The sequence below is a fragment of the Sylvia atricapilla genome, chromosome Z (assembly GCF_009819655.1).
Source record: "Sylvia atricapilla isolate bSylAtr1 chromosome Z, bSylAtr1.pri, whole genome shotgun sequence".
In the NCBI taxonomy this organism is placed as follows: domain Eukaryota; kingdom Metazoa; phylum Chordata; class Aves; order Passeriformes; family Sylviidae; genus Sylvia; species Sylvia atricapilla.
The window spans coordinates 50,350,261-50,369,791 of record NC_089174.1 but is presented as its reverse complement, the minus strand read 5'-3'; the positions used below and the strand labels follow the sequence as shown (position 1 = coordinate 50,369,791).

The window sequence follows — 19,531 nt, the reverse complement described above, 5'->3', positions numbered from 1 at the left end:
TTTGTTGTAAAAAGTTTCTCTCTTGTATGTTATAAATAAACATGTTTTTTTTTTAATGGTTGCAGTAAATGTAATTGTTTTTCAGCCTAATGCATCTTCTAATACCAACCCTTTTTCACATGAAATACCCTGCTGAACCACTGAAAGCTGCAGCTTCTCCATTTAATCTTGCTGAAAAACCAAAGACTGTACAGCTGCTTTTGGACTTTATGTTGGATGTTCTTCTTATGCCTTATGGGTGAGTTGATACCAGTCTTCTCTAGCATTGATGTGTTCTTTATGTGTGAAACAGTACAAACTACACCCTTGAAAACTCATTTAAAGTACACTGTTACTTCCTGGCTCGAATGAATCTGGTGGAAAAGTACAAGAGAAGTTGATAATTTTAAGAACAGGATCACCATATTCCTTATTTTACAAAACATCTCTTTTCTACTTATTTAGGTGTTACACAATCCTGTCTTACCTATTTTGAGATCAAAGTGAAACTCTGAGACATGTGAGCTACCTGCTACATAGGCAACCCTTTCAAATAGAAGCTTGACAAAAACGTGTGCTCATCTTTCTGCAGCTGAATTTTAAGGCTTATTCCTCTGAGGTCATAATCAAGAATAATCTCTAAAAGCTTGTACTTTCCAGAGCTGAACCTTTGAACAGGATTTGTCTTTTGTCTGTCTTCTGGTGAAAATTTTTCAAACTACAATGATGTTGTCTTAGTGTGAACATTGTTTTTGAAAACAACAAGAATGTACAAACCAACTTGAATTTACTGATCATTGCTTGTTAAGAACCTTCTAGTATCTAAAATCAATATTTTCGCAAAATATTTTTTCCACTAACTGTTTTTTCTGTGTCTTTGTATTGCTAGAGGAGCTTTTGCTTTGAAAGAAAATATAAATAATTTTGATGGTAGAACACATTCCTATTTTTTCTGGCAATAGAAGTCTCATAGGATTGGTGCCAGTATGATTTTTTTGAGCTCATAACTCTTGCTCACTTGAATGAATTAACCTAAAGGAATGAACTTAAAACAGTGATCACATGGTCTTTCTCCATGTAGATATGTTGGAGGCCGTGCTCCTCATCAGGTAGTTTGAGGGCCACTTCCCATTTGTTTGAATATACAGAATCTTGCAGTTTATAGTTTTGAGTGCCTGTTCTTCTGTTCATAAGTCACACTCTTCAGCTGGCTCAGGTTAAGTGCTCTTAGCTCCATCCATGGCTATAACTTCAACAGTTGAAGTCCTTGGCCTTTCCAGTGAGACTTCACTCCCTTCCATGCTTAATACACTGGCCAAGAGTGAGTTTTTAAATTACAGAATCATTTACTTTTGAAGAGAACTCCGAGAAAACACTCAGAGACACTGAAAGTAGGAGGCAAAGGTTTTAATTTTCTTTCCAGAAGGTGCTAGAGAGTGTCTTGAGCTAGCCTGTGGCTCTGGATGTCTGTCTATTAAAGTGAAGCTGTTTGCACTGGTTTACAGCTAATTTATGCTTGTTAGAACTTGGTCTGTTTGGTGCAATAAAGCAACCAGAAAGCTTAACTGTAGGGCTTAAAATTCATATTAAAGTGCTTAAAGTTTTAGCTAATGGGACTTGGAATGAATCTTTATTGTTGAGGTTGTTTACATCTTTTTGTTGGCTGAGTGCTGAATGCAGAATGGCAGGCTGGCTGGGGCAGAATAATTCTTGCTGGTCTCTGTGCTGCAATTTTGAGGCCGTTTTGCCAGCTTCCAAGGATACATGGGGAGGTATTTTATGAAATACCATGGAGGGGTGGCTTTTATGAAAGCATGGAGGTGATCACAGGGCAGCTGGACTGGCCAGCTTTACAAAAGAGCAGGCTGGGTAAACTTTTTTTCCTTTGCTTTCTTTCCCTGCCCAGTACTAAAACTGCCATTTTCCAAAATCTCATTTTTTTTAATATCAGGATTTGTTTCCTGCCACTTGTGTTGCATATGCTTCATTGCTTTCCCTTGTTAGATCTATGGTTTTTGTAGAAATCATGCAAATGTTATTGGAGCTTTTAGCATGAGTTTCTTGAATGTAGTACTGCATGAGTATTGACTTCTAATACAAAAGAGATAATTTTTTCTGGTTTGTAAGCTAAGAACTCTTTCTGGAAATGCCAGTGGATCCTTCCCTTTTCTAATGTTTGTTTTCATTTACAATGACATTGTTACGGGTCTTGCAGAATATGTTGGGATAATTGGTAGCAGAGCCTCCTAATTTTGTCTTAGGTTAGAGTCACGGGATTAACTAAAGAAAAATTATCAAGTTGGACAAGCTATGTGTCTTTCTCAATTCCAGAATCTAATTCAGTTGGTAGTGTGGATTGGAAAAGGCTCTAATAAATATCTTTCCCTGCCTGCTTAGGTTTGTATTGAATGAATCTCAAAGTCGACAAAATGTGCCCTCAGCCCAGGGGTCTTCATCAAGTAGCGTGGGAGGTCCTGGAATCCCTCAGCCACCTCCAGGGATGAGCTTTTATGCAGCCAAAAGGGTAATTGGAGATAGTCCGTGGACACCAGAGCTGCTAGAACAGGTATTTAAGGCTGTGGGGCTGGTCCTTGGTGAGCTGTGGGTGGTAATGCGGACAGTTGTGTAGGGAGGAATGGCGAGCCAGAGGGAGAATACGTAACTGGTTCTGACCAGGTCTTTAGTTGCTCTGAGGGAGTTTATGGAGGGATTTTGCATAATACCTTAAGTAATTTTGTAGTGGTGGAGTGGGGAGGAAGGTGATTAGGAAGCAGCCATAACTTCAGCCTACAATTGTGTTTTACTCCCAAAGCTTGCAACAGTGTCTTCTGTTTCTGAAGCATCCTTTTTTAGCAGTGGTGTAACAGAGTATCCCATCATGGTAATACTGGTAATTGCTGCTGATGCCTTTGACAGGAGGCAGGCTTAGAGATGGAGGTCATGTGAACTTCTTGAGCGAACAGAAGCCATGATTTCAGACAGCTGAGTGGCTACAGTTACTGTAACATCCATTTTCTTGTCAGTAACACTGTCTTTCCCTGGTGTTGAACAGTGTAAGCTGGGGATAGTGAAGTTCATTGAAGCTGAGCAAGTGCCCGAACTTGAAGCTGTTATACACCTGGTTGTAGCCTCTAGTGATACAAGACACAGTGTTGCCACTGCAGCAGACCTTGAACTAAAGAGCAAACAAAGGTAAGGTCTGGATGGTTGGACAAGATTATACTAGCTACACCAATGAATGTAGCTAGCTGCAATGAATGTAGCTTCTTCAGAGAGGCTGTGCTTGAGGGGAGGAAGGCTGAAGTCCCCTGTATATCTGTGAAGCTGCCATGTGTTCCCACTGGGCTGGGAATGGTGTGGTTTGCAGTCTTGCAGCTAGAAATGTCACTTGGCTCCAGAGCAGACCATTTTAGCTGTGTGGGTTTGACCATTTTTGGTTTCACTTTTGAGCCATTTTCTTAGCAAATCATAAAGAATAATGGTGGTTTCCACATTGCCCTCCATGGATTATCAATTGTCAATAAGGCTTTAGTAAATGATTCCCAGAAAAATATACTTTCATTTAATTTATTATGAGAGTAAAGAGACTAATTGTGAAATGGATCATGATCTAGAAAGTTTGGCAAGCGCTGTTGTCATTATCACTGAAACTTTTGCTCACCTGCAGTTCACCCTTCATCATCTAAAGACAATGCTTCTGTCTATAACTCACCAAGAGGCTAGAGTAATGGCTGTTGATACTGTTTGCTGAGACAAGGACAGTGGGAGATTTGCTGGCTGATGGAGGAGGTTGGAGCAAGACAGGCCCATCCTTGAGATGTGTAGGTGGCTTCTGTAGGACTATTTAACATAAAGTCAGATTTGTAATGTGAAGCCCTCTGCAACTGAAGTCTGTTCATGAGCCTCAATCATGACAGGGGAGATGATTCTATTAAATGATAAAGCCTGTTTAAGGAAGCTGGTCTCTCCTTTCCTTCTGAGTTGGTATTCTTTGCCTGGAGAGAAAAATAACTGTGTGGACAATATGTAATGCTGAATGTCTTTTATGAGCACTGTATGCTACTTCACAGATTACCATTTGATATTCAACTGGTATATTACTGTGGTCTGTATGTCTTTTTTCAGTAGGAGAGAAGGGTGCATGTAGTTTTCTAACAAATTACTTGATACCATGTTGTCAGAAATTGTTGAAGTATAATTAGTTTACATTCTTTAGGATTATATGTTGTATGAACATAGGAAGAGAAGTTACAAGTCAAACTGAGAAGTTCTGTGCAAATTTTGGGAATAATATGAATATGATATAAAATGCTGTATTTTAAGAAGTAGTCAAAGATCAGAATCATAGCATGTTGGTGTTCAGTGGTTTAATGTGTTTTTTTCCTTCAGTTTAATTGACTGGAACAATCCTGCTATCATCAACAAAATGTATAAAGTGTATCTTGGGGATATACCACTGAAAACCAAGGAGGTAAGATTTGCCTTCAGAGTTCTCTATCTTCTTAACTGCTGAAGAAATAATTTTAGTTGTCTCATTTTATTAAAAAATATATATTTCTTAAATCTATCCCTTCTTTTGATATCTGCTTTCACTAAATGTTTATGCTGTTTGAATATTTCTTTTTCTCTGTGCCAATGGTTTCTGATTTGCAGTAGAAAGTAATTTTTTGGTGTCCAGAGATGTTCTGTTTCATCTCTGTTTCTGACAGGGATCTGTTCTGAAACCAGAAATGAAACGAGAGTCAGTCAGCACCCGTGTTAAATTAAAGATAGTTCCTCATCTTCTACGGTCCCGGCAAGCTGCAGAAATGTTCCCAGCTAACATTCAGGTGATTCTTATTTTCCTTATTAGGAAGTTACACTTCCTAATCAGTGTGATGGTACAGTTCCTCCAGTACTTAGAGGTAGGAAGCACTGTTACTGATCACAGTGCTTAAAGGAGAGGAGGAATGAAAAATCTTTGAAAGTAAAGCCAGACACTCTCTAATCTGCTCCTTCCTTCTGGTCAGGTGGTATATGATGGACTCTTCGGTTCAAACACAAATGCAAAACTGAGAAGTCTGTCTTTGCAGTTCGTGCATCATATTTGTATCATGTAAGTAGTTCAGAGAGCACAGTGCCTAGGCTATATTTAGGCTATTTGCCTAGAAGCCACTCTGTTTAATAAAGATATAACTGAAATGATAAGTACTAGAACTTAGAGAAAGAAGGGGTTTTTTTTTACTTAATCCTGAAAGCACACAATAAATTGTAATTTCTCATCTTAACACAGTTGAGAGAAGTGATACTAGAGAAGATCCTTTTCAGGGATGCAAAAGATAATATTTTGTTGGTTTCTCTAATTGCAGTTGTCCAGAGAGTAAAATAAAGCCATTAGGTCCAATGCTTTTAAATGGACTTACAAAGCTGATAAATGAATACAAAGAGGTAAGATGAAAAATTCTTTACTGTAATTCTTCACGTGAATGTAAGCAAAAGATAAATAAATAATCTTATGATGGAAAATTATGATTTTTTTTTTGGTGTTTGCTTGAGAGGCTGCCAGAGGATACCTTTTAAGATTTTCTTTTTGTAAGAGAGGCAAATATTTTTTAAATGCTATATAGGAAAACTGTTCTGTTTATTTAACGCCACGTGCTTGGGCACCAGTTGCAAAATTTCAGGAAACAATAGTGTTAGTAATATAAAGAGAGCACACAAGAACCTCAACTCTGGATGTTTATCCTATTGTGTTAAGCATCTGTATAGGCCTGCTTGTTATACATTCCATCCTATCTATCCAGGGGTGATATTACTGTGGGGTGTTACCAAAGAGAACTGCAAATGCCAGTCTGGCCTGATGAGGTGTTTCCAGTGTCATTTCAGAAGTCAAATTCCCCGTGTTACTCCTACATGTACCTTAGAAAGGGTCATGTTGTGTATCACCTCTTCTGCAGCTTTGAACTTCTTTCTGCCTCATTTGAACTTTGAATGTGACTTTCTGGCTAGAGTTGGCATTTCAATGTGTGGGACACCCTGTCATTGGGAATGGAATGAAAAAGGAAGAAGTAAGCCCCTATGTATATATGTACTGTATTCGTCATGCACTGGGTGCACTGTGCAGCTTCCTTTTTTATGGCTGCTTTGCAGAGTTAATGGAAGGTTTCTGTCCCTCTGCTACTGTTCCATATACTCACTGAATCTCCTTATTTATTTCTCTTGAACTAAAATGTAGTTAGCTACGGAAGAGAGATTTACATTTTGCCACAAGTTGCATATTCTCTGTTTCTTAGACAGAAGTGTGCTCCCTGTTTCTGTATAATGTTTTTATTCTTGGACAGAAATGTTTTATGTTTTAGGATTCTTTTTCCATGGAAGCCTGCTTGAAGTCAGAATTTGAAGTCAGAATTTAAAGTAAATGTTTATTTATAAAAGATACACCTGTATGTGTTTCAGGTTTTGCTAAATTCTGTGTATTGTTTTATTATTCAAGGATTCAAAACTGCTATCAATGGCATATTCAGCAGTTGGAAAGCTCTCCAGGTAACCGAAGCATCATTTAAGCAATGGGACATTGAATAACTTTTCCAGAGTAATCTGTTAATTTATCAGCAGCAAGCTTTATGCCACCTGCCAATTTTGCAGTTGAGTGCACAGTGCAGAGAAAAGCATTTTTCTTGTGACAACTCCAAAGATGTAAATAAAGAAATATGTTTCTAGCTGATAGCTTCTCTAGCAGTGATTAATGGCAGCTCATGAATTAAGCACAGAATTTAAGAAATGGTTCTGCATTCTGGATTGTGAGAAACACAAATTTAAGGAATGTAGAGCAAAGACCAAGAGTGCATGACACTAGGCAAGTGGTCTGTTCAGTTATGTGCTGGTGATCTAAGTGGTTGTCCATAAAATGTCTCACTTTCCAAGCTGTGTTAAAGGAGGGAGAATATGCTGCTTTATGGTGGATATGGCTAAGATAGAGCAAACTTTCTGTACTGGCTCTAATTGTTTGACGTTTAAAATTTGGAATGAGGGGAAGACCAATGAAATGTGAAGTATTTCAATTTAAAAAAAATATTTCATGGAATAAAATATCTTGTTTCAGCCGAATGCCTCAGCTCTTTACCAAGGATATAGCGCTGGTACAACAGTTTTTTGAAGCCTTATGCAAGGTGGGTGCTGATGGGGATTTGGTAAATCATTGTTTCCTTCTGATTTTGCTCAATTCTTGACACTACACACTGTAAAGTGAAAACTCTTGGGTGTTTTTACTGCAGGAAGATGCTGATACTAGGCTTGCCATTCAAGAGGCGTTATCTATGATGGTTGGAGCATATAGTAACTTGGAAGGAGCCCAGCGTACCCTGATGGAAGCTCTTGTAGCTTCTTATTTAATAAAGGTATTTTCAGTGGAGTCGAAATCACATACCTTAAAAAAAAAGCAATTCATTGTCTTCTTGTTTCTTGACACTTCCTGTTAGATATTTCTGGAGCATATATTCCTTTTCTTACTTGAATGTACTGGCCTGTCTGGGAGAAGGCAGGTTGTGTATGCTCTGATAAAACGTTTTTAACATGGCTTGGTGAGCACAAGGAAGGTAACACTGCAGTTCTCTATTTGTGTTCTGTTTAGCAAAAAACCAAATCCATTGCAATTGTGTTGTATGTTTCTCATAGTTTTCTCCTTAGAAAACTTTGAGATGTAGATGCTTCAAGGACAGTCTTCTGAAATGCTTGGGGGGACATTGAGAGTTTGGTAGAAAGGATCATTCACTGCTAAGTGGGGTTTCAGCAGACTCTGTGTTATCTGACATGAGGCACCTGTGAACCTTTCCAGGAGCTCAGCCTTGAGACGCTAGTCTAGACTAAACCAGACTTGACTTAGTCACACTTTGAGTACCTTGTTTGTGTTCAGAATACACCAGAAGTCTGGATTTTCAAAAGGAGTGAGTGTTGTATACTCTGTTTGCATGGCTACTCATGCTGAGTCTGGAGATGTATGTATTTCTAGTGTAAGAGATAATTTTCATGATGATAACTCCTTTGTTCAAGGGATCTTAATCTTTAAGCAGTACCTTTTTGAGACTATCTGTACCTTAGAGACAGAATGACCACCCTAAGCTGATGTTTCTTTCCCAACTCTGGCTGGGCTGCTTCTAAGCATAGCTCTGTTTTCTGTGGAGAGATTATATATGTCAGTTTCATTTCAAAAGTGCCTGGATGGAGCAGTTCAGTTTTTCAAGAATTAGTATGATTCCCCAAAGTGTGCATGTTCTTAATTAAACATTTAATTCCCCATTGTGTATGTATGAAAAGTTTGCTTTTCTTTGCCCTATCTCCTGCCATATGAAGTGTAAGCATGAGTAGTGTCTCAAAATATCTAGACTTTTTGAATCATGTTGGTAACCATGACTGATGATGTACAAGTGGTGAGTGAAAGTCATTACTGCTGTCATTTAAAACTCAACCCTATTTTTGTGTCTTTTCCCTTTAAGCCTGAAGTTCAAGTACGTCAAGTGGCTGTAAAATTTGCTAGCACAGTGTTCCCTCCAGATCATATCCCTTCCAGATACTTACTCCTGTTAGCTGCAGGAGACCCGTAAGTTGTTTTCCTTCATAAATTATTTTCTCAGATGTATATATATGCATATGCACACACACATGTATATGCATTCAGTATATATTTGCATTAAATGTGAATACATGTATCTGTGTGTGTGTGTAAGTTTGCATATAAATAACTCAAAGAAAATTAAATATGGTAATTTGGAAATCAAACTTCACATTCTTGATATTTCTATGAAGAACTGTTACTGTGCAGAGTGGCGGTCTTAAGATTGTTTTTCTTAATTCAGATGAACTACAGTCACTAAAGCACTTCATATTGATGATCAGTTGCAATTGCAAAAGTAGAAGTGCATTAACTGAAATCACTTTTACAGTGTGCAGAAATAATTTTTCCTGACAAATTCTATCAGTCTCTTTTTAGCTTGTATTTGCAGAGAGTGGAGTATGCAATTTTGAGAGTTGCCACTCTCTGCTACGAGTAGGTGACTAGGTTAAATTAAAGTAATAATTTCATTTGTGGTTTTCTGTTACTGCAGTGTAAGTTGTGGGGGGGATTTTCCAACTTAGTTTAATTACTAAATTTTTGATGAGAGTAGCTATTGTGTAACCAAGGAAAGCTAAACAGATCAGTTGCAACAACCAGCTCTGTCATTACAGTGTCAGCACTGTTTCAGTAGCTATGTATTGTTAAGTAGATAATGATAAACCTGGTAGGTGGCAGCTGAAGAGTGACTGTAAGAAGTGATAGGGAGAAGTAGCAGATAGAAAGTCCAAGGATGTGGGAACCAGGAACTGATAGTGAACACTAGAAGGATGGAAAAGGAACAGAAGTGAGCTCATCCAGACAGTTTTGCAAAGACCACTCAGTACTATCCCTTTTTCTTTCCTGTCTCTAAAATAAGCAAACATAAGAAGTTGTAGTGGAAAATTTTTTTTCTCCCTTTCTTTAGGAAAATCCCCCACATCTCATTTAAAAACTTCTCTCTGCCCCAGCTTCCCAACATATCTTATTGCTCATTAAAGGCTGTTTGTTCTATGCAAATAATGTCTGTTTCTCATCTTTTCTTCTGAAAGGCGGGAAGAGGTACATGGAGAAGCCCAGCGGGTGCTGAGAACATTTTCTGGAAAAAATGAAAAGGAGAGTTCTGGGAAGCAAATGCCTTCCTTCCCTGAAATGGTCTATTACATTCAGGATAAGGTACAATGCTTCTGTCACAGTAAATGACAAATAGATGCGTGGTGCTCAGATATGGGCTTAAGTGTGGTCTTGCCTTCCCTGTGTCTGTTTGCTACAGCTGCCCAAAGGACTAAAGTTAGTGAAAATCAAAGTAAGGACCACACATTTCATTGCCAAGATTACTACTTATCACTTTCTGCTTGCCAGCAATTGCAAGAGATCCAAGTGTAAAGTAGCGAGGGAGATCTTTTAACAAAGTGAATGTTTTGCTTTCTTGCAATTTATACAGATGATATGTGGAATGAAGAATCCAGTTTTCAAGGCATGTAATCCATCATGTTTCAAAACACAACTCCTAGAAGTGCAAGAAAATTACTTTTTTTGTGGTCCAATGAACAATAATGTACATAGGCAAAAAAACCACCAGCAATCCCAGGCTAAGAAAGGAGATACTAGGACAGGAGAAGAAGCATGATTTGTTGACCCAAAGGCCTAATTTTTCATATTCATTGCTATTTGTGGAATAACGGCCCGGTAAACAGCCTTTCACAAGTATAGTGGAATGATGCACCATAAATTGTGCCACTCCATTTACTCACAACTGTTTGTATTGAGAGCTCATCTAGCTAAGTGCTAGAATATAGTCTGTTATGCACTTGTGTATATAGTAGCTATATTAGGCTTATAAGCAGTAAAGGAGATGTGGAGAGTCACTGTCAATATCTTTTCCTGTGATAGCCTACTTTTTAAATAAGTGTCAGAAGTATTGTATTGAAGCACATGGGATTTTGCAAAATCTGCAAAAAAATTTTGCAAAATTTTCTGTGATAGCAGAACTCTCACACTTGAGAGATTTCTTGTGAAATATGTGCTCTGATAGTGTTGTACTCTACTAATACTCCGAAGTATTTGAAGTTCTATGAGAAAGCTTGCTTTTTGTCCAAACTCCTGACTATTTAGGTAGATATAAAAGAATTAACAAACCAAGATTGAGTTTTTGATAACATTCTTAAATTCTGTCCCTCTGAAGTTAGTTTAAAAATTTTCCATAACATTTGTGATATCATGAAATAATTATGGATCAGTGTAGTTTAATCACTACTGATGAAAGCAAGAGGCTCTCAATCGAGGAAATTAAAATTTTTGAGCACTTTTCAGATCCTCTTTACGTGTCCTGAAGATGTATTAAAAAATCCTAGAGGTATAATTATTTGTTTTGTTATCTCAAAATGTGATTTTTCACATATTATCAATAATCTGTGACTTCTGGAGATGTTGGAGAATTTTGTATGCATTGCTTGGCACAGCTGGTTGAGATGAAAAATGACTGCATGATTTAGCACGATCCTTTCTTCTTCTAAGGAAAATATATTTGAGAGTAGGACCCAGTCTGCTAGGGAAACCATTCCTCAAGGGAGTCACTGTCTGTTCACTTGATCAGGTTTTCTTTAATAATTCTGTATGTCATTGAAATTAGCATTGCAAAAGGTCACAGCGCATTGAGTGGAATGAGGATCTGTTGTCTTCTGCAATTGCCTTGTGTGTTTGCTTTAGTACAAGTCTGCCTGACTGAATCAAACCCTACCACTGATGTGCATGTTGTCCGTTCAATATATACATATTGCTTTTCTGCAACGTTTGCCATGGGTGTCACTTAAAACCTCCTGTTTGGAAGTTTTTCTGTTGATATATCAGCAGAAAAATTTTCTCCTGCTTGTCAAAGGTATCATTTACATGGAAAGAAGTTGCTCACTTGCTGCTGCACCCTTCCACATAGCAAGTAGAGAGATTCCCTCTGAGTCTCTCTCAGTCTGAGAGGCTCTCTGGACTTAGCACAGGGCACCCACCTCCCAGTACTGGGGAAGATTGGCTGCTGCAGCCTTTCCAGGCACAGCTGCCATTTTAAAGCTTTCTGGCTGCCTGCCAGGGAAAAGGCTCAGATTTTGGAAGTTTATGAGGTACTTTACTTTTCAATTCTAAAGTGCTTCTTTGTTTCTTGAAAAGAAGAGTGTTGTACGCCTTCAGCCTCCCCTGCCATTCCCTCTCATGCAGAGTTTCCACTTTCCAAATTTGTGTAAAGCAGATTGATCTGATTATTACGAAGTGCACTGTGCTCTTTTTATTACAGAGCTGTTACACATTTTCAGTTTCTAAGTGGAGGATTAATACAGTCACATCAGCAAAATTTCACTGAGCTTTCCAACATCTCTGCTATTATGGGTCTGAATGTTCCACTCTTACTCTGTTGTTTAGGCCACTCACCGAATGAAAACTCCAGCTAAATATATGACTGGAACTGCAGCTTTGCCTTTTAATCCTGCCACATTTGGAGAGGTAATTGTCTGGTTTTACTTCCTCACATATGTGTACCAGTATTTATCTAGAGGACAGCATAAGAACCTAACAAGTACCATAAGTCACCCTACATTCTAAAATTCTTTGAAACACATGTTGGGATTAACTCTCCATCGTTTGTCCTCAAATGGCAGTCTGAACAAGGTTTTCGTGAGGGTCTGGGAGGAATGTTCACAAGGGGGTTGCTCCACTGCTTTCTGCAGCATCTCTAATCAAGTTGCATTAGATATCAGGCAAGGCAGTTCTGTGTGGAGGTCCCATTATGCTCCTTGGGGCTCTTTTTCTAGCAGAATCCCAGGCTTCAGTGATACGTAGACACAAACTGAGATGGGAAGCAAGGTCTGTATTAGCAATACGTCAGGTTGCATTTGTACACGTGCCAAATTGGTATAGGGTACAGGCTGAACTCCCTGCAAGGAGTTATATCAGCTGATGATAAACCAAAAGGCTGTATATGATTTAATCTTTAGAGAGTGATGTAGGGTTGTCAGGCCTATTGCAGAAAGTGGTCCTAAGGTTTGTTACATTTTGTATTTGTTCCTGTCTCTATACTGTCTTCTGTCTATATTTGATAAAAGAAAAAACTATTCCATTTTGGTTGCACTGAATGCAGCATGCTACTGGGATACTGCTCTTTTGTCGTCTGCATGGTTTTTTGAATGCTTACGCATTAAGGATCCTGTGTTTTTATCTTCTTTATTTAGATAGTTCTTTATCTGCGGATGTGTCTTGCTCACAGTGCTGGTGTGGTGCCAACCTCACAGAGCTTGGCAGAAATGCAAGATCATGCTCCAGCCGTTGGACGTTACATAAGAAACCTCATGTCTGGCAACCACATATCTTTCTCTTCCTCCTCCTCCACTTCAAAAAGTGCAGAAACCAACCCTGTACATATATATATTGGCCTTCTTCAGCAGCTCTTAGCTGGTGTTGGAGGTAAGAAGCTGTGTGCAGCACTATCCTGAACAAATAAATGTCTTCTCTTACTAGAAATGAGTTGTCTTGTGCTTTGAGCTTGGCTTCAGCAATCACAGAGTTGAAACACAGACTGTATACTGTTTAGTTTAAACTTGTTTTCTTCTGTGCTATTTTGTAGGTGGAAGAAAGCATGGCTGTAAAATTGCAGCATCGGTTGACACAATAGTGTAAAATTGTGAAGCCGTAGTTTATAACAGCTTCCTCACCAGTGAATGCTGTGTCTTCCTCACTCTGATAATAGCCTGTCTGCCACAAGTGTAATATAAAACATGTGAATGCATTTTGAACATATTGCTACTAGAATGTTTGCATTTATTAGTTTCCCTAATATGTCTGAGAAACATAACAACCTATTATTCAGTATTGTTTGTTATTCCTAATGAGTTACAAATAAATGCTTGACATGCCCGATACTTCTTTACCTCTTTTTAGCACTGAATGTATTTACAATGTTGTAAATACAACAATGTATTGTTTAATAACCTGGTTCTTTAATTATTGTTTAGGTTTGCCAGTCATGTATTGTCTTCTAGAAGTTGTGTCAGTGTATCCAGAAAAACTAGCCACCAGATTTGTAGACAAAATAGATTGGATTAAGGTATTGTGAAACCCCCTTTTTTTGGTGTTTTTTGAGGGTGGATGGAATGTGTTGTTAGCAAAATCTGGCACATTTCCCATGGTGAAACAGAGTATTTTTTCCAAATACGCACTTGATTTGAAATGTGTTATTTCTACTCAGAGTCAACACTTGATAAAATGTTGTATGTGCCAGGATGGGGAAAAATATTTTTTGGTTCTTTTGTATTGCTGTTTTTGTTCATTCACTTACATATTCTAGGTAGTCAGTTATCTATCCTATTGGTATAGTCATCCATTTCTTTCTCTGTGGAAGAAAACTGAAGGCAAAATTCTGCATGTTTTTGACAGTGTGAATGTTCAAGTGGGAAGATGTGAATGACTAATTATGTCCCTAGTTGTTTTAAAGACTTTTCTGTGGAGATTTTTTTTCCTGTTTATTAGCCCCAGACAAAAAACCCTACACTGGAGTCTGCTTGGGAATAAGCCAAGAGAATTCTGCTTTCCCTAGATTCTTTTCTGAGCAACTCTTTGCTTTTTCATGATTTGCCTTAAACATCTAGGATTTTGGAAGGTCTTACAGGTTGCCATTGCTTTCACTGGGGCAATCTGGCAGGAACAAATACTTAGTCAAGGTTAAAAAGCATTAGAATGTGTTTTAATAGTTTCTCCTGGTGATATCTGTGCTGCATTTCACTGTATGCAGGTTATCACTTCTCTTTTACGTGCGGATATGGACCGCACAGGAGAATACTTAAAACATTCCCCTTTTCAGTATTCCTCATCAATTGCAGACAACTCTTCTTTGTCCTTGGCCTAGTGTCCATTTGCAGAATTAAGCTTCTAGGGGTAGTTATTGATAGTACAGAGTTTCAGAAATAGTGTTGTTAATCATATTTCATGTAGTTTTGCCATGCCAAGTGAAACAAACAGGTTGAGGGGTTTGTTAGAAGTCAGATATGTGATCTGATGCTAGGCTGAAGTTAACATTACATTTCATGACCCTGGCGGATCATTTCATGTTTGTTTGCCTGCTCATTGTGGTTTCTTTGTGATGGCCCAAGGTACTCAAAGATTTGGGTATGAATTTTTCATGGGAATGTGTTGCATTATATTACTGGTAGAGGTAAGATTATGTCATAGCAAATTACACAAAGCTTCCAAAATTCAAATTTCAATAACTTATTTAGACAATACAAGATCTCATGTAAAAATTGGGTAATTTTGCTTTGAGAACTGTGATTTCCTGAGCACCTTTTTTTTTGTCATAGTTGGATTTGAACAGTTAACCCTCTTGAGGTATTTTTCCCTTTGATTAATAAGAAGAGTATGGAAGCCTCTTGCAGCTTAGGGAAAGTAGTGGTTTAGGGTGTGGGGTTCTTTAGCACAGTATGAATGCAAAACCTGGAAGCTCTTAGCTGAAGACAATTTGGCCAAGAATTTGATCTGCATGTTTTTGACACAGGACTGGTGGATGGCCCTCTTGTGGCTAATGGATTTCTTTCTCCAAAATGCTCAGTTTGTGAGGAATGCTTTGTTGAATTGAGGGCTTCCGTTCTTAAGTGATAATGGTGTTGGTTTAGAGAGTGCTTTCTGAATTAAGAACTATTTATGTATCCCCATGACAATTGTCTTTGTATGTTGAACCTCATTTTGAACACACTGGGTAACAAGCTGCTCCCATATTTCATGGTGGTTTTTTTTTTTAACTCCCACAGAACCTGATGAACACTAACAAGGAGGAAATGCGTGAGCTTGCAGCTCTGTTTTATTCTGTAGTGCTGTCTACCATGTCTGGAGATGAGCTTAGGGCGTCCTTGGAGCAGCTGATCAAGTTGACGAAAGACAACCATGTAACTACTTTCCTTTGTCTGTTTCTTGTTTTCTCTCGTGTCATGCAACTGATTTTAATCTCACCATGTGTCCAGGATGTATTAACCTTAATCTGAGTGTAAAATTAACTAACGGACTTTCAGTTGGATGGTGAGAAGGGATTTTTATTGTATGTGAGTGCAGCAGATCTTTAAATAAATTAATCCATGGAGCTGTTAAGGTCAGTAGGAGGATTTTGTGGAGGCATGTCCCAAGCAAAGCACCATCATGTGTTTAACCAGTTTTAGCCAGGTAAATAGCCACATCCCATTGAGTGGTAATGGATCACACTACCTGCTTGAAACTGTTTACCAGTTCCTTATTCCTGAGTACCACAGAATCAAGAAAATTTTCAACTTGTTGAATGTTCAACTCATCCCCTCCTGAGCGATAGTCACCTCCTGAGTCCTCACTGCCTTAGGATCTTGTGCTGTGTTAGGGCTGTGCCTTCTTCCCTCTTGCCCCACATGGACTCCTCAGCAGCCCTCCACAGCTGTGTCTTTACGTGCTGGGTCTGCCTGCCTTCCCTTCTCCAGCAGCTCCTTCCTCTTGCCCTTATCCTTATTTCTCCATTTTGCCGTTGCAAACATGGAAAAGGAGTCCTGAAAACAAATTGGTCTGGTTTCTGTGCTGGTGTGTCTTGAAAGCATGGGGAAAGGAGTAGCATTTCTAGGTTCTGTTTCCCCAAAATGGTTATGTATCAGTCTCTCTGAAAGACTTAAAGGCCCACCATTTTACATTGCAGGTAACAGGCTGACAAGAAGTGCTGATTGCTTTATTTAACAAATGTGATTTATTTTGCATCAATGAAAGCTCTGCCTGTGAGCAAAAGCCATGTCATTGCTCATTTTTGTGTAGGGCACAGCCCCTGCAGTCATGAAACCAGTATAGATGGGTCCCAATCCTCACTGCTGCTTTCAGCCCCACTCACCCATGTGAGCTGTGAAAGTGAAAAAAAGGAGGATGTTCCCATGCCTTTGTGAGTCTGAGTCAGGTAGAGCTCTGACTTGCTGCTACTGTACAAAACCACTTGGATTTGTACAGCTAGGGGGTGTGAGCCTAGTGTCTCAGTAAGGACTGCAGTGTGAATGGATAACTAAAGTGGAGTTAGGGGAAGGATCCATCTTCTGCTGGTTTGCTGCAGTTGAGACCATGTCAAGTAACAGTCCCTGGTGACTAGGCTAGGTTGAGGATCCCATTCTGGTGGCACAGTTGCACCAGTGCAACATTTGTAGTGTTAAAAAACAAGAGGTATGAACTAATCCAAGCTTAAGCCACTTCCCTTTGTTGTTTTGTTTTCAGTTAGGTAGCATTTGAGTCTCACAGCCTTGTTTCTCCACAAAATCCTCATGCTAGAATTCTGTTGTAGGAATAAACATAGTCATTAAATAGTTCCATCACCAAATCAGCACTGGAGAAATCGGTGTTCTTGGGATTTAATTATGTTAATTAGGTTTCAGAATTTGTGGCCTGCAAAACTGTAGAGGCATTGCCTTCAGCATAGGCCAGTTGTGTTCTCATTCTTAGCCATGCAAATGTGGAGCAATTATCCTCTACTGCTTTTTACCAAAGAGTACATTTTGTCCCTTTAGTCTGCATATGTCTGGTTTTTAAGTAGAGAACACGTAGTTTGAGGGTTTTTTAAGTCTAGCTAGCAAAGTGTAGTTTTAGGAATGTGAGTGCTGGTTATAAATTCCTAATCTGTCTCCTAGATCTCTTTTAAGTTTTGTTAATTAATCTTAAAGAACTCCATTTATCAGAGAGCACTAACAGTATCAAACTCTCTGTTGTTTTATTATGTGTTAGAGCTCTGCATTCTTCAGGGTGCCTTCTGGTCTGGCTTGTCCATATGTGTTTTTAAGTCAGTGCTTTGTGCAAAGTGTTACTTGCTTTGAAAATGAGATTTTTTGCACTGTTGGTGTTGTCTGTAGAGCCCGGAGGTCCAACACGGATCCTTGTTGGCTTTGGGATTTACAGTAGGAAGGTACTTGGCCAAAGGGAAAATCAGAACAATGGAGCTACATGACATAGAACAACCAAACACTTCAGTCATGCCGGAGCAAGAACAACTTATAAAGTCGACAACAGAGACAATAGGTAACTTCCTGCCTAAGACTTTGCTGCATGTAAGAGTTGTTTTTTTTAATCTACCCCAGGCTGAGGATTTTTCTGAGATACTCAGCCTATGGATAGTGTAATCTTGAGTTCAGTTTTTGTGATAGAATTTACAGCCTGTAAGAATATAATCTGATTAGATGCATAGACATTTCAACAAAACCTAGGTGGCCTTTGTGACTTGCAGACCAACACAACACAATCAGGAGTGGTGTCATTGCCTAGATTCCTCTCAATGTCTCCTTTCACTTCTTTTTTTGCTAACATAATGCTTCCTACCAGCTGTGGAGGAGATTAATGCTTTGCTTCTTGCATGGGTAAAATATAAGTGCTGCCCACTGCTAAATAATAATGATACAAAATCATCCTGGTTTACTTTTCTCTGTAGGTTCTTTTCTGGACAGTAGCTCTCCCTTCCTTGTGGTGGGTGCTTGTATGGCTCTTGGGGAGATCGGCAGGAATGGCCCCTTGCCAATCCCCAATGAAGGAACAGGATTTACAAAGCTGCAACTTGTTGAAAACTTACTGGCCCGAATCCCTTCAAGCAAGGAAACAAATAAGGTGAGATTTTTGTAGTGTTCTTATGATTCCTGTTTATTTCTTCAATGCTCACTAGATGTATGTATTACCTGCAAAACTCTGCCTTGTTTTTTAAAGGAATTAGGCTTTTGCTGGCTTTAGTGAGTTGGGTAGGGTCAGGGTCTTTGTAATACTGTTTAGCACTTATCACTTGTGCTTTCTGTAGTCATAACTAGGGGCATAAAAGATGAAAATGTGAATGGTCTTAATTTTAATTAAAGAAAAATGGGAATATCTTGTTTTACCTGCACATAATCCTCAGAGGTAACAGGACATTTGATCTGATCTACTTTGGAAAAGAGGTGCACTGATTGATCTAATAAGCTGCCTGTGTGTATATGTGATACCTTGGGTGAAACTTCAGCAAGGGTGAGAAATACTGGGTTTAAAGTGCATCTTCTGGACTTAGAGGAAGGTTATGTAATTGTTTTATTTTTTGTTTGTGCTTAAGATGAAGGAACGAGCAATACAAACATTAGGTTACTTACCAGTGGGAGATGAAGATTTTCCCCACCAGAAGCTACTGCTGCAGGGTTTAATGGATTCTGTTGAGGTGAGACACTATCGATGTATTGTCCTTTATACAACAGTGATTATTCTCTTTAGATGCTTTTTAATGTACTCTAGAGACAGATTTACAAAGGGAATTGATTTTTTGTAATAGTGCCTCTGGGTTTTTTGAAACTGCCTTGAAATAGAGAGGTAGACTTGGACCTGCTGAAAGGTTTTATGCCACAGTTTAAAAACTTGCTAGTCCAGATCTCTGCCTCAGTCTGAGACAAATTTTCAATCCCCTTCAGGAGGCTTATGGATTTTTTTTTGTACACCGTATGAATAAAATCTCCAGAGTTTAAATTAATGAAGCCTTAGGCCTGTACTTTGGCCTTCAAAAGTACCCTGAAAGTAGGTGGTATGAATACAGGTAGTATAAATACCTCTGAACTACGTCAGCTAATACAACTCACTTGAATTAGACATTTATGGGAATACATGTATCTCTTGTCTGTCTGAATCCATCACTGAAATGTTTGTGTTGTTTCACAGTACTTCAGAGCTTCTATACACATTCCAATATGCTGGATAACAGAATTAAATAAAACGAGTTTTTTAGTGTCCTTCATTTCCAGCTTGTTTTACCTTTCTTTCTTGCTGATACTGACAGGATTTTGCATTGTGGAAGTGGCTATTGGGTTTCAGACAGGCAAGCTTTGCTGGGTCCTCCAGTTGTGATCTGATCAAACATGCAAGAACCATAGAATTATAGAATGGTTTGGATTGGAAGGGACCTTAAAGATGATCTAATTCAAGCCCTCTGGTGTGGGCAGGGACACTTCACACTAGACCCAGTTGCTCAAA

At 38.8% G+C, this 19,531-nt stretch overlaps 1 protein-coding gene across 2 annotated transcripts in view; it reads left to right on the top strand.

Moving 5' to 3' along the window:
* The window catches only part of ECPAS (Ecm29 proteasome adaptor and scaffold), a 57,770-nt gene that overhangs the window by 14,800 nt on the left and 23,439 nt on the right, over positions 1 to 19,531 (top strand). For both annotated transcript variants that reach the window (XM_066339064.1, XM_066339063.1), the window contains 19 exons: positions 86 to 238; positions 2,377 to 2,545; positions 3,032 to 3,171; positions 4,369 to 4,450; positions 4,689 to 4,808; positions 4,989 to 5,074; positions 5,328 to 5,406; positions 6,452 to 6,501; positions 7,061 to 7,127; positions 7,233 to 7,355; positions 8,451 to 8,554; positions 9,598 to 9,721; positions 11,954 to 12,034; positions 12,760 to 12,991; positions 13,540 to 13,631; positions 15,328 to 15,462; positions 17,413 to 17,578; positions 17,985 to 18,157; positions 18,627 to 18,728. In XM_066339064.1, the coding sequence (XP_066195161.1) occupies positions 86 to 238; positions 2,377 to 2,545; positions 3,032 to 3,171; positions 4,369 to 4,450; positions 4,689 to 4,808; positions 4,989 to 5,074; positions 5,328 to 5,406; positions 6,452 to 6,501; positions 7,061 to 7,127; positions 7,233 to 7,355; positions 8,451 to 8,554; positions 9,598 to 9,721; positions 11,954 to 12,034; positions 12,760 to 12,991; positions 13,540 to 13,631; positions 15,328 to 15,462; positions 17,413 to 17,578; positions 17,985 to 18,157; positions 18,627 to 18,728 (2,278 nt within the window). The remainder of the gene's footprint in view (positions 1 to 85; positions 239 to 2,376; positions 2,546 to 3,031; positions 3,172 to 4,368; positions 4,451 to 4,688; positions 4,809 to 4,988; positions 5,075 to 5,327; positions 5,407 to 6,451; positions 6,502 to 7,060; positions 7,128 to 7,232; positions 7,356 to 8,450; positions 8,555 to 9,597; positions 9,722 to 11,953; positions 12,035 to 12,759; positions 12,992 to 13,539; positions 13,632 to 15,327; positions 15,463 to 17,412; positions 17,579 to 17,984; positions 18,158 to 18,626; positions 18,729 to 19,531) is intronic.